Consider the following 14,088-nt stretch of genomic DNA (forward strand, 5'->3'; position numbering starts at 1 on the left):
CTTCGTGATTAGTAGAATTACTCTTCGTGATTATTTGCTACAACATGCACAGTTTGTCCCGAAATGCTTGAAAAGCAGCTTTAGGTAAGGACATAAGCTTGTTAAATAGAGGATGATGGCAACGTTTGCCCAAAGCTCTGTTTAGGACAAGAATGGAACAGTGGATTGGACACGTGAAGTGCACGGTGTACTCATGTTGTCACATAAGAGTTGAGGAAACCTCAACCAAGTGAGCTCAGCCAACCGATATAATTGAGTTGGGAAAACTGTGGTTGGTTTCTTAGAAAAACCATGAAACAGATTTTGCCCCGAGAAAGAAACTAGTAGTGCTTCTTCTGTAGTGGGATGCCTTTCTCAATCATCAGCATCACTAACCCTGTCGACAAAGGGAGTTTGAACTTTGGGAAACCAGGTGTGTGTGTGTTACCGTGAGATCAACAAGCAGTACCTTTTGTAAATGGTTTAATTTTTAGTGAACTTGAGCAAATTATAGCTCAAATTTTGGTGGGATCCATACTTCGAAATTAGCGGGACCAAATATATTCATGTTTTACTTCGCAGGCGATTAAAATGATAATTTATTATTGCTTAGAGGATCATACTGCACATTCTAATAATGTTCTTCGAGTACAAACACCACATCAAGGCTATGGTGCTTTCATATGAGAAAATTCAGGCCTTTAAGCACCGAGTAAGAAGAAGCAAATTCTATCATGTGGGATGTGGCATGGCAGAATGTTAGAACAGAACACTCCTGAATTACATTTCCTTCTATGTTGATAACAAGTCAAGAGAAAATTGCCATTTTTAGAATTTTCTTCTTCCTAAACTCATTTTCAATTGGGAGTGATTTAATGTTCTTATTAAACTTAGAAATATCACGCAGAGAAAAAAATTTCAAACAAGAAAAAACAAAATACTCTGCAATTTGTAAAACAAATAAACAGTACAGGTTTTAAATATTTATTAAAAGATGATGAACATCATCAATCTAGATTAGCTAAAACCACAAGATGGTATCAAAGTTCACACAAACAAAAACAAAAGACAAAAATTATATAATAATACCAAAAGGACAATTTCTCAGGATGAAAACTTCTGTACATGGAAATTTCACTTTAACCATAAAAATTTGAGATTTTCATGGCTGAGTGTGAAATTTTTCTCGTATATTACTCAGTTTTTTGGGTCTTAGACATTGCTTCCTTTGCCGACTGGACATTTTCGACCACCTTGCCAACAGCTTCACCGACAACTTTATGAGTTCCGGGCTTGTCATCTGACGGAAATACATGAGTTATCTCCACCTTCTCATCCTTGGGTTCACTCTTTTCGCCCGCCGGCGACCGGTGGTCCACAGTTTCTACCTTAATCTCCACATCCCCTTCATCGTTTATTCTTTCACTACCCTACAGCATAGCAATATATAACCATAACAGATAAATTAAAAAAAGTATTTCTGTAGATTAGCTCGAATGTTTTTACCTTTGAAGTATCCATGGCTTCAGATTTGATTGAGAAAATACGAACCAAGAAACCAAGTAGTTTGAATGGGAAATGGTTGGGATTATATTAGTCACGAAAGTAGGTCAGTTGTAAAAGTAAGGAAGGAAACATGAAACACGTATAATGTCTGGTGGCAGAAAACTGTTGGTTAATGACTTACAAATTTTAACGAGATGACACGTCAAAGTTAGAACAAAAATTGAATACAATTTCAAATATCTAGTGATGGAAAAAGCATATAGGAGTTTTCTTGTCATATTCTTTATGGGTGTCGCTTTCGCACCACTTCGGGGTGGTAAAACTTTTATTTTTATTATTATTATTTTTTGAATGTTCAAAAGCCTTTTTTTTTTTTTTTTTTACAGAGGTTTTATTGACCCTTCACATGGATTGGTCTCACGTGAGCCCTGATATAATGAAAAATGAAAAAAATATTCCCGACCCCACCCCTTTGTGAAAACCTGTAATGTGCTGGGCTATACGTCGCCCTTATTTTTTTTGGCCATTGCTTAATGACAAGGCAACAAATCCCCCTTGTATGGATTCTGGCAAGAAAACTCAGTCCACCAAGCATCGTTCTTTTGTGATTCATGTTAAATAATATTCTTACTTTTTCATCTAAAGAAATGGTGATTCAATTGATGGGATTTGGTACTACCAAGCATTCGCGAAAGAAACTTGTAGTAGAATGTGTACCAAAAAGAAAAAATGTGGAATGGGACAAAAATAATACCTCGCTTGAGAACACGAGTAATACTACTACTCATACTTTTTTTTTTCGTCTGTCCTAAATTATGTGTCACTCTTCTTATTGAGATATAGATATTTGTTTAGTTTTTAATATATCCATATTAAATGTGCCTTGTTATTAATTATTCATATTTATATCGTTATTTAATGTAGAAGTACATTATGAAAAATATAAGAATTTTTTTTTCAACTACATTAATTGTATTTTCTTAATCTATGCGAGAATGAAAACAAATTTATTTTTGTGAGACGGAGGAAATATTATATAATTATCACTTTATTAATATAAATAACTTTATATTTGGCATAATAGCTATTAAACCTTACAATTCCTTTCAGCTAGCCTCTCGTTAGAGCTTTTTGTGACATTTTTAGAAACAGTGATGATGGGAAATATGATTAGAGTTTAGGATTTTTTGACTACACATGAAATTTTTCTTTTAAGAATCCCATGTTCTTTTAAAAAATCATGTTAAAATTAAAGTGTGGCCTGAATTTTATTTGAAATAGGAAAAATTGAAGTAGCGGCTCCTAACCTTTCACATTTTTGCAAACTTTACCTTAACTTTCATTTTGTGCCATCCATAGTTCCCAAACTTTTAAAGAATATGCATCTGAGATCCAAATGGATAAAAATCATTCATTTGACCATTCGTTGGCCTAGAATATGTAAGAATTTGATATTTTGACCGTTTTAAGTAGGGGCATTTTCGTCAATCTCATAATAACTTATATTTTTCGATAAAAATATATTTATAAAATAAGGAATAACTAAATCAAAAACAAAAAACAAAAAAAAAAAAAAATCAAACTTATCTTCTTCACCCTATCCCCCACCCCACCCTACCCTAATACCAAAATCGAACCCAAAATCAGAAAACTCATTGTCGTCACCACAACTACCATCACCATCAAATCAAAACCAATCATTGTCACTACCATCAAACCACAACCACAGCCACAGCTACAAACCAAAACCAAAACCCATGTTACCAGTAGATGCACCTTGATGAGGCGGGCCTAGGATAGGTGGTCCGCAATCATGGGTTGCACCGTCAACACCGAATTTGACGTTGAGAGGTTCGAATTTTTGGGCTTGACGAATTGATTGTAGATTTGGATTTTACAGCTTTGTTTGATGTTACAAGGGTATCAATAGGTGGGTATTGAGGTGCTTAGTCGACTTGGAAGGTGGGCTTGCATGGGTTTCGTCGGAGATAAGGATTCCGACCATTTTTGGTGCGTGGGTATCACTAAATGGTGGAGCTTCAGCCTCAACCCGAGGCCTTTCGATGTTAAAGAGCATGTAATTATCACTATGATGGCGAATTGGGGGTTGAGTTTGGAATTAATGAGATGGGGATGGTGGGTGGGGGTGGATAAATAGTGACTCGATTTTTATTTTTGCTTTTGATTTAGTTGTCCCTTACTTTATAATGTATTTTTTTATTGAAAAATATATAGTTATTATGAGATTGACGAAAACGCTCTACTTAAAATGGTTAAAATATCTAATTTTTACACATTCTAGGTCAACTAGCGGTCCAATGGATGTTTTTCCATCTATTTGGACCACAGGTGGATATTTTTGAAAGGTTTGAGACTGTGGGTGACATAAAATGAAGATTAGGGTAAATTTTGCAAAACAATTAAAGGTTCAGAATCGCTGTTGCAATTTTCCCTTTGAAATATTATTTGGAATCCTATTCGAATTCTATTTGGTAAAGGGAACAATGCATAATCCTATATATAATAAATACATTTGAAAACTAACAAACTCCATAAAACTTTTTAAAAATCAGGTGATAAATCAATTTATTAAATTTTTAATTATAATATAATATAATTAATCACACCAAATTTCGAATCCAAGCCCTTTCATTCTCTCTTTCTTCTCTATCCTCTCCCTATCCATTCTTCCTATTGGAGGCGGCCATAGACTCTCACGACTACTCTGATGTCCTCTTTAGTGACCACTTCGACTATTGCTCCGACATCTGCAATAAAAAAATCTCCAAAAATTGAAAACAATCTCTTCCCATACTTCACTGTAGAAAAATCTCCAAATATTTATCTGTGACCAGATTATTGTTCGTAACTATACCTGTGTTTTATGTGACTATTTGTGATCAAATTTGTTTTCGTTATGAATATAATGCGTAAAAAAACTACACCTGAGAGGCTAAAGGCTCCCCACTTACTAGCTACATAGTGGATGGCAACCCCCAAAAAAGCCAAGTACCACCAATTGTATTTACTAAGGAAAATGCAGAAGGTATCTACTTTTGGCACTGTAATGCCTTAGTTGTAAGGGCCATAGTGGCCCGAAATGGGCTAAAACAAATGTTAGTGGATAATGGCAGCTTTGTCAACATTCTCTTTGGAGCCACATTTGACAAAATGATTTTGGATCATGGACTCACTCCCGTTACCACCCCCCTCTATGGCTTCACTAGAGATATCATCACGCTTACAGAAAAATAACACTTACGGTTGAGATAGGAAAATAACACTTGATTGTGGATAGCAGGTCAACCTATCATAGAGTTCTAGGTAGGCTAGCCCTGAAGGACTTGGGAGCTGTTACATAAATTCAATATCTTTGTATGAAATTCCCGACTGAGCAAGGTATAGCAACGATTAGGAGAGATAAAGAGGGGCCCGAGAGTGCTATTTGAACTCAATCAGAAAGGTAGAGCCCAGGGATGTCAATGTGGTGATAGTTGACATGGAGATGATAGACGACCCCACAAGCAAGGCCCTCGGCAACAGGACTTCGAGATACTGGACGTCCCTGAGGAAGTGGTCGTTCTCAATGAACTAGACCCCCATGCGATTGAATCCGAGCCTTAAATGGCCCCAGTGGAGGAGTTGGAAAGCTTCCCAGTAGATCCTTTGGATCTCACAAAGTTATTGCAGGTGGAAAAAGGTTGTCCTCGAAAGTCAAAGAGAGGCTCAAGGACCTTCCTACATAGGAACCTTGACATCTTTACATGGCACGAGGATATGGTGCGCATTGATCCCAAGGTCAACTACCATCATTTAAAAATTGATCCCAAGGCTGCCCCGCATAGACAAAAAAATAAGAGCTCTCAATTTGGAAAGGTATGAGGCCATGTAGGAAGAAGCATAAAAATTAATCAGAAATGGCTTCATCTGAGAGGCTATATGCCCAAAGTGGATCTCTAACTCGGTGCTAGTAAAGAAGTACAATGAAAAGTGGAGGGTGTGCATTGACTTATTTGATCTCAACAAGGCGTGTCTCAAGGATAGCTTTCCCTACCACGGATAGATCAATTGGTGGACTACATGGCCGGATATGAATTAATAAGCTTCATGGATGCCTACTCAAGCTATAATCAAATTCCTATGTACCCGATCGATGAGGAAAGCACTTCTTTCATCACCGATATAGGTCTTTATAGCTATAAAATGATGTCATTCAAGCTAAAAAAATGCTAGCCCAAATGGCTGGAACCATCTACTAGAGGCTTGTTAACAAGATGTTCGTCGACTTCATCGGGAAAACAATAAAGGTCTATGTAGATGACATGCTCATCAAGAGTCTCAAAGCAGATGATCACATAGCTCACCTAAACGAGACATTTCAAATTTTAAGGAGGTATAGGATGAGGTTGAACTCCCTCAAGTGCACGTTCGGTAAATTTTTGGAATACATGTCAACCGAAGAGGTATTGAAGCAAATCCCGAGAAAATTTGTGCTCTGATTGAGATAAAGTCTCCCCAAAAGCTTAAGAAGGTCCAAGCCTAACTTGTCATATGGCTACATTAAGTCTCTTTATTTCGATGGCCACTGACAAATGCCTCACATTCTTTAAGGTTCCGAAAGGGCAAAGAAGTTCCAATGGACAAATGAGTGTGAAGAGGCCATCCAAAACTTGAAAATGTACCTAGGGCAAGCTTCTTTCATCTCGAAACCTAAGCCCGGAGAAGCCCTACAACTTTACTTGGCCCTCTCCAATGAGGGCTTGCCGTCCTAATCAAAGAGGAGGAAACTGCTCAGCTACTTGTCTACTACATCAGCAAGATGCTACTGGCTCCGAAAACTCGTCATCCCGATATGGAGAAGTTAGCCTGGCCTTGACCACGGCTTCTAGAAAATTAAGGCCCTACTTTCAAGCCCACACAATAAACGTATTGACCAACTTCCTTCTCAGGCAGGTGCTTCAGAAACCTAATTCTTCGGGAAGGTTGTTAAAGTGGGCAGTAGAGCTCAGTGAATTTGACATCTACTTCAACAATAGAGCCGCCATCAAGGCCAAGTCTTAACTGATTTTGTAGCCAAATTTTCCCATGCCTCATTGATGGAGGAAACAATGGAGCCTGTAAAGCCTCCCACCTGGAACTTGTTCGTGGATGACTTCGTTGGGGAAGCAAACTTAAATACAAGCGTAGTCCTAGTGAGCTGCGAAGGCCACAAGCTGAATTTTGCAGTACGATTTGGATTCAAAGCTACTAAAAATGTGGCTGAGTATGAAGTGTTGTTCGTTGGCCAACCAAGAAAATGTAAGTAAAAAGGTTGCTCATCAACAACGACTCTCAGTTGATCGTTAGCTAGGTTAACGGCAACTTTACAGCCCGTGTCAAGAGCATAGTTGCGTATCTGAGGTTGGTTAAGGACCTACTATTTTCCTTCAAAAGTCCAAATTAGCCCAAATCCCACGTGTCGAGAACTCCCATCCTGAGACATTATCAAAATTAGCCAACATTAAAGATTCAGAGTTGTTGATGGTGGTCACATTTGAGCACCTTCTCCAACCTTCCATCGCTACTTTGGACGTAATGCGGGTAGGAGAAACATCGACCTGGATGCAGCCTATTATGGCCTATCTCAAAGACCAGGTCCTCCTCGACAACAAAGAAGAGGCTTACAAATTGAAGAGGAAGTCAGCTCATTTTGCACTACTGAATGACATACCTTATAAGATGGTCTTCTCTTCTCCCCTCCTTCAATGTGTTGGGAGAGAATAAGCCACTTATATATCATGTGAGTCCACAAAGACGTGTATGGTAACCACTTAGGAGGTTTGGCGTTGGCAAGGAAAGTTCTGAGGTAGGGATATTGTTGGCCCACATTGAAAAAAGGATGTCATTCAGCTTATGCGAAAATGTGACAAATGTCAACGCTTCTCCCCCATTTAAAGGCAACTATCCTAGGAATTGACAGCAGTGTGCAACCCATAGCCCGTCGCCAAGTGGGGCGTGGATCTCATAGGTCCCCTGCTCAAAGGTAGAGGAAGTGCAAGTTTTATCATCGTTGTTATAGACTATTTCACAAAGTAAGTCGAAGCCGAGTCCCTGGTGTAATACCCCGAACTTTATATTACACATTTGACCAATATGATTCATGCATTTCATGCTTTTACAATGTCATTTGCATCAATTATCCTAATTGCTTTCTTTGAAAACAGAGCATTTGAAATATTGAGGTTTTAAAGATCTTCTTGGGTAATATAGGGGCAATTAGGGGATGGGCCTCTAGTGGTCACAATAGAGTGGTCCACTCGTCTATATCAATCTCATATTGGTCATTTGATTATTGATATTGATATTGATATTGTGTAGAGTTCTATCCGGTGCATAGTATGTGGGTCAAGGGCCCAAAAAAGATCTCAATTGAAGTTATTTTAAGTTGACTTTGATGAATATTTGATTATGATGCATCTTAAGCATAATGTTTAAAGTAAATGACATGGTGTCATATATTATTGTTACTCATACTCATGATGTGCATAATTTTTGCTTATCGAGCATTAGGTTATGTAGTTCTTGCATTGTAAGTAAGTATGGGACTTCATAGAGGTCAAGGCTAGCTGTGAAACTTTTATAGGATTCTGAAGTTTGATGTATATGGACGACGACCTGTAGTGTTATCTTATGGAATGTTGTTTTGGTCTTATAATCTGTTGTATTTTATTTAGAGAATCATGTATTGTACATATGACTTTTGAAATGGTATGGTAGATACTTTGGAATCCTTAAGATAAATATGTTGGAATTGGATTATATAATATTTGGTCATAACATACTATATGTGCATCATAGGTGACGAGGCAAGAATATACAGAGACCTTATTGTGAAGATACTTATTTCATTTTATCTTTAAAAATATGTGTAAAATCTTATGTCCAGATTAAGTCATCAATATCATTTCTACACAGGGTAATTTATGGTTATCTATATTTTTGAGGTGTGACAACTTCTCAGTTAGGATTTTAATTGATTTTAAAAATATATATAGTTTTAAGTTCCTCAACTCAAATTCTAATATATTTCCTAAAAATTTAATTATTGTTGTAAATAGTACGTTTGTCAGTGAACGATAATTTCACCTCTACAACCTATAAATAGTAAGTTCATAATCATACCCTATAAATATGTGGTACCGGTTCTCAATATAATACACACAAGTCTATTCACTTTTATTCTCTCTTCTCATAATACATTATCAGCATGAAAGCATAATTCTTCAACGTTTAGTGAAGTTTCATGACGAATTTTCAAGATACCTATTTGATTGATTATGTAACTACGCATGTTATTCTTCAAGACTAAAAATGTTTTTTGGACTTAACATTAGCAGAAGATAATTTATACAATATCAAGTGCATCGAATATCATTGAAAACTTCGGAAGAGCTCTTTATCATTTTACAAAATAATACAAAATTATATATTGACGACACACTTTATTTTAGCAAATTTAGAAGAAATTTTCTTGATTTTAAGGATATTAGCTGCAATGGATATCACATTGAAAAGATGCAAGAAAATAGTATTGAATATATTTGGATAACTTCTTTTTTATTTGGCCAAAAGCTGATAAAATAAAATTTTCATACACTCTCATCTAACATATATCATACAATTATACAAATGGTTGAATTAAATACTGCCATGAACCAGAAGTTCGTTGACTCAAAAAGTTTATACTTTGATATTATCAACTTGAATCTACAGGAGCTATAATGATGCGTTGAATAATAAGCAACTCACATGGACATCTTTTAAAAGAACTAGGAGAGTCTTTTATCTAATGATGATTATCCATGTGTAGCTTATTTGTAGGAAGAAGGGAATAATGCAACTCTTGATACTACAAAATACTTGTTCTTCATTCTTGTGAAAATTAACATTTACACCGCCACACTCACTCTATTTATTTCCTATTGATTCGTCTGTGATTAGCAATTATAACATAGTAGTTTCAACAAGGCAAATACCGGAGTCCTAATAAGCATTCAATTAATGACGTACAACCGCCATAATATTCGCACTTTTGGAATACTATAGAAGGGAATAATGCAACTCTTGATACTACAAAATACTTGTTCTTCATTCTTGTGAAAATTAACATTTACACCGCCACACTCACTCTATTTATTTCCTATTGATTCGTCTGTGATTAGCAATTATAACATAGTAGTTTCAACAAGGCAAATACCGGAGTCCTAATAAGCATTCAATTAATGACGTACAACCGCCATAATATTCGCACTTTTGGAATACTATCAGTTCATCACTTGTGATCGCGTGTTAAATCTATATACGTGCACTTCAACGGAACGCAATACCTGTTGGCACATTTTTTGGGGTCAACAAATTTCGTTAAAACAATTTTAGTGACCCATTGCTTGACTAATTGAATTGAAGTCCATCTAAAATCATTTCCCTCAACTCAAGCTTTTTCTTTTCTCTTTCTTTCGTTGTTGTTGTAGTAGTTGTTGTTGTTTTTGTTGTTGTTGTTGTTATTATTTTGCATTTTATTTAAAATTCCTTCCTACGGTGGTACCATTTTTTTTTTTTCTAAGAAAATGTACTAGTCGAACTTAAGGTGAAGTTGAAGGATCAAGAGACCTCAAGTACAATGAGTAAATAAAAAATACGTAGTCTCTTTTGATTTAAGGCTATTTTAAGAATTTTTATTTATTTTTTTTTTATTTTTTATTTTTTTTAAACTTTACTAACTCAAAACAAGACTTGTTTACTGAAAGAAAATTAAAAAATGTGCTTTTCAACATTATTCATTATAGCCATTATATTTGTATGATACTCCAAATTTGCATATTACGAACAGTTTTGGCAATTTACCATTAATTCCTGATATTTATATCAAGCCCCTGTTTGTTCTAACTTAAACATTTTATAAAAATTTAAGTCAAAATTAACTATTAATTTTGATTACACATTTTATTGGATCAACAACTTTTCAACCACATTTCATCATAAAAAAATTGCTAATACGTCGAACAGGAGCCAAATATATTGGCAAGCGATGCAATTATCTAGATTATGGTAGTTTGAATGAGCTTCACACCAAATTTTAGTAAATATTATCTATAGTACTATCGTTATGTAGCTTGATCGTTCTCGTACTACTTTGCTTGTAAAGAAGTGCGATAAAGCAGCTCTCGCAAAGCAAAAAAATGTGTAACTAAATTTTTTTAATGCCTACCTAGAATATGTGAACATTAATGGATTACTTTGCTTTTATTTGAACTCTTCTCTCAAAATTTGAGAAAATATTTTTGGACTATCAAAAACATGGTCTTGTAGCATGTTCGGAAATACAAGTGCTAAAACTAATTTCATAGGTGTATTAGGTGTATCTGCTCTAAGTAGATCAAGAAAGAAGAACACATTCGTGTCAAAATACACAATATATTTATGCTATCGTGTGCAAGATCTACCAAAATGGTGGTCGAAGCAAGTCAAGAAAAAAATTGTTGAACCTCTTTGGGGCATTACTCCGAACAGGTACAGGAACATTTTGAAGGAAGGCATCAGCCAACATTTTACCTAACTCGACTTGTGCCAAAGTTGTGAGGTGCAATTCATCAGGCTCTAATGGTAATCCCTTTGCATCAACACATTTCACATTTTGAAGGTTGGTTTCCAACTGGGCTTTTCTTATTATCTCTATATAAGGTCCTGTTCCTGATGCCAATGCCACCTGCATCACAAGCAATGGAGCAAATTCACTTACTATAAAAATTATCAAATTAAAGTCAATAATTAATTTTAACTAACCCAAAACTTGTTTAATCAAATATACTAAAAATCTAATTTTAATCTACAAAGCTAAAAATTTAAGTTCACGTTTGTAGTACATAATCTAGTTGCTGATTCCAATTGGGTTTTCAAGAATCTTACTTGTTAACAGTTTCCCAGATAAATACTATTCATTTGAAGAAGATTACCTGGATTATCGGAAGAGTAGGAGACATCAAATCAGATCGTAAATCATCGAAAAATCTCTCCAATCTCCTCTTGTACAATTTAGCATCGCTGTGAATTACGGTATCACTTTCACCTTGATACCACAAAAGTGCTCGAATTATTCCTCCATCTTGTAACGCTGTATTAGCCCTGTTAATGAGCTGATTATAGAGGACACTGCCACGTCTCCACTCGCTTATATTCGTTCCTCCAACAGCACAAGGGACCAAACCAATCACCCCGAGGCTTGGATCCTTTGCCAAAACTAAATTTGCAAATGCCATCCCTGGCCCTACTCCACACGTTCGATCTACATCGATATCACGGTGGAGAGGCTCCTCCGCCTCTTCCCATGTAAGCCCTTTACTAAGCCGGAGGATCGATGAATTCCGATGGCATTCCGGAGGAACAAAACCATCCCATCTATTGTCGATAACACCTCCTCGACCAGACATATTGCTTTGTCCGGCTAATATTATGATGTTCTTACCTTGTAAAACATAGTCATGAGACAGATCTTGAGTGGTGACCAAAGAAGAGTAGAACAAAAGCATCAACCAAACAAAAGCAAACATTCTCTTTTGAGTGCGCAAAGAATTAGGAGGCTAAAAGCCTCCTGTATAGAATAGGCTAAACCATTCTGAAAGCAAGAAAATTTCTTGTTTTCACACCAACTTGATTAAAATATGTCAATTATATAAGACATTTTGGGCTGTTCAAATTCTAAAACCTCGAGCTTGTTTGGTACAGCTTAAAAGTTAGTTAAAATCAATTTTTTGATCGTTATTTTACTATTTTAATCGTCATTTTTGAATTTTTCTCTCATAGATAAGACCTATTTTTTTTTTAACGATCAAAAAATCAATTATTAAAATTCCTACCAAACAAGTATCTTGTTTTAACTTCCATCCCCATTTCCTTCATAATTGATAGGATTTCAATGGCACTATTATAATTATTTGAATGCATGATTTTTGTCAACGAGTCCTCAATCTATTATTTTGAATGCTGAATCCCAAACTTTCAAAATTTATAGGAGCTTGATCCCCAGTGGACAATAACTGCACATTTTCAATGCTAAGAAGTCATTTACAAGTTATGTAGACAATGTTTGGAATGATATTATAGACAACCACAAATAATTAAATAAATAAATAAAAAAGAAAAGAAGAAGCAAGCAACTACGACATGCAAGTTGTGGTTGATTAATTATTAATTTCAGCACCCTGGCAATTCTCCAAAAGAGGTTGTTATATACATCAATCCCTTCCCAAAAGGGTAGCACCCCAAGACTAGAAAGTACTTGATTGAATCTAATATTATTACTCAATTTGCTTAACAATAAAAGAAGCATTGTCGAATTTAGAAAATATTATCTACAAGTCTCTCTCGATCCTCCATATCTCCATTCCAACTCCCCCCATAATTGCACAACAATCCTTGCCATATTTCTTAAACCTCCCACCAGGTTCGTCCACCACTTTACTCTCCTCAATCCCTGCCAAGCGAAGGGGCTACATGAAAAAGGCGTGGCAAGAGGAAGTGTCTGGTAGGTAGAAAAATCTCTCTTTTATTTGTTTATCATACTGCCCCTGTTTGGTTCTTATTTTTTCCTCATTAAAATAAAAAATATAACCGTTATCCATCACATCAAGTCACAAAATTTGAATTTCTATCTCTAGTGTGGGACTCATAACAATTATATTTTTCATTCTCATTCTTTCAAAAATAAGAAACAAACGGAGGCCTAATTGAAAATAAGAATGTAATCTTCTTTTTGACAATTTAATTTTTGAATTTTGCTACAAGTACATGATCTTTTTCGTAGTATTGTTAAGTTTTTATAATGAAACACAAATGTTAACCACTTGTATAGTAGATATCTCCCTGTATAAAATTTGAGAAAAAGTCATGGACTTATAAAATTTTTTTAAAGTTTTTATAAGGAGACACAAATGTTAAACACTTATATGGTAAGAATTAATTATTAAGAACCTATTTGCTACAACATTCATAAATTAAGACCTCAACTGTAATTTTTTCTCTATGTAAATGGTTGGATCGTGGGCTAAGCATCTTTTATCGTCAAAAGTCAACTTCACCTACCAGCAAACGCAAGACAATACAATAGAAAAGGCGACTTTAGGTGTAAATGCTATGTCGGTGCGAATATTATATTTTTATATAAGATCTAACACATGAGACTAAGATCCTGTTTGGTAGTAATTTTTCATCACAAAAAATCAAATTTTTTTATCGTTATTTTCCTATTTCAAAAGTCATTTTGACTTCTTTACTCACGTAGGGGTACTTTCTTTTTTTTTCTTATTTTTTAGCCCTAATTTAAATCAAAATTTAATTTTAATTTTAACTATATATTATATGGGATCAGCAATTTTTCAACTATATATTCCATTATTTTTTTATCGACATTTAGAAAAATGATTTTTATCCAAACAGCATATGGAATTAATAATATGGTACATGTTATGAAGGTATCAACATAATTCAAACGCCATAAAAAAAAAAAAAAAAAAAAAAAAAAAAAAAAAAAACCCCCCAAAAAAACACAAAAAGGAAAAAGGGGGGAAA

General features: G+C 35.2%; 2 protein-coding genes across 2 annotated transcripts; both read right to left on the minus strand.

The window, feature by feature from the left end:
* Window positions 1–907: 907 nt before the first annotated feature.
* LOC111394500 lies at window positions 908–1,633 on the minus strand. The gene is made up of 2 exons (XM_023020356.1): window positions 1,486–1,633; window positions 908–1,409 (listed from the first exon to the last, which is right to left on the minus strand). The coding sequence occupies exons 1-2, from the start codon at window positions 1,498–1,500 to the stop codon at window positions 1,173–1,175; spliced, it is 252 nt and encodes an 83-aa protein (XP_022876124.1). The 5' UTR covers window positions 1,501–1,633; the 3' UTR covers window positions 908–1,172.
* Window positions 1,634–10,742: 9,109 nt separating this feature from the next.
* On the minus strand, window positions 10,743–12,154 carry LOC111394501 (probable carbohydrate esterase At4g34215). Its single transcript, XM_023020357.1, has 2 exons — window positions 11,478–12,154; window positions 10,743–11,230 (listed from the first exon to the last, which is right to left on the minus strand). The coding sequence occupies exons 1-2, from the start codon at window positions 12,069–12,071 to the stop codon at window positions 10,964–10,966; spliced, it is 861 nt and encodes a 286-aa protein (XP_022876125.1). The 5' UTR covers window positions 12,072–12,154; the 3' UTR covers window positions 10,743–10,963.
* Window positions 12,155–14,088: the final 1,934 nt, after the last annotated feature.

This window comes from Olea europaea, chromosome 5 (genome assembly GCF_002742605.1).
Source record: "Olea europaea var. sylvestris chromosome 5, O_europaea_v1, whole genome shotgun sequence".
NCBI classification, from domain to species: domain Eukaryota; kingdom Viridiplantae; phylum Streptophyta; class Magnoliopsida; order Lamiales; family Oleaceae; genus Olea; species Olea europaea.

Coding starts and splice junctions, on each gene's coding strand:
- LOC111394501 (XM_023020357.1), bottom strand. CDS start 12,071: ATGTTTGCTTTTGTTTGGTTGATGCTTTTGTTCTACTCTTCTTTGGTC. Junction 11,231..11,477: donor CTACTCTTCCGATAATCCAG/GTAATCTTCTTC, acceptor CTTGTGATGCAG/GTGGCATTGGCATCAGGAAC.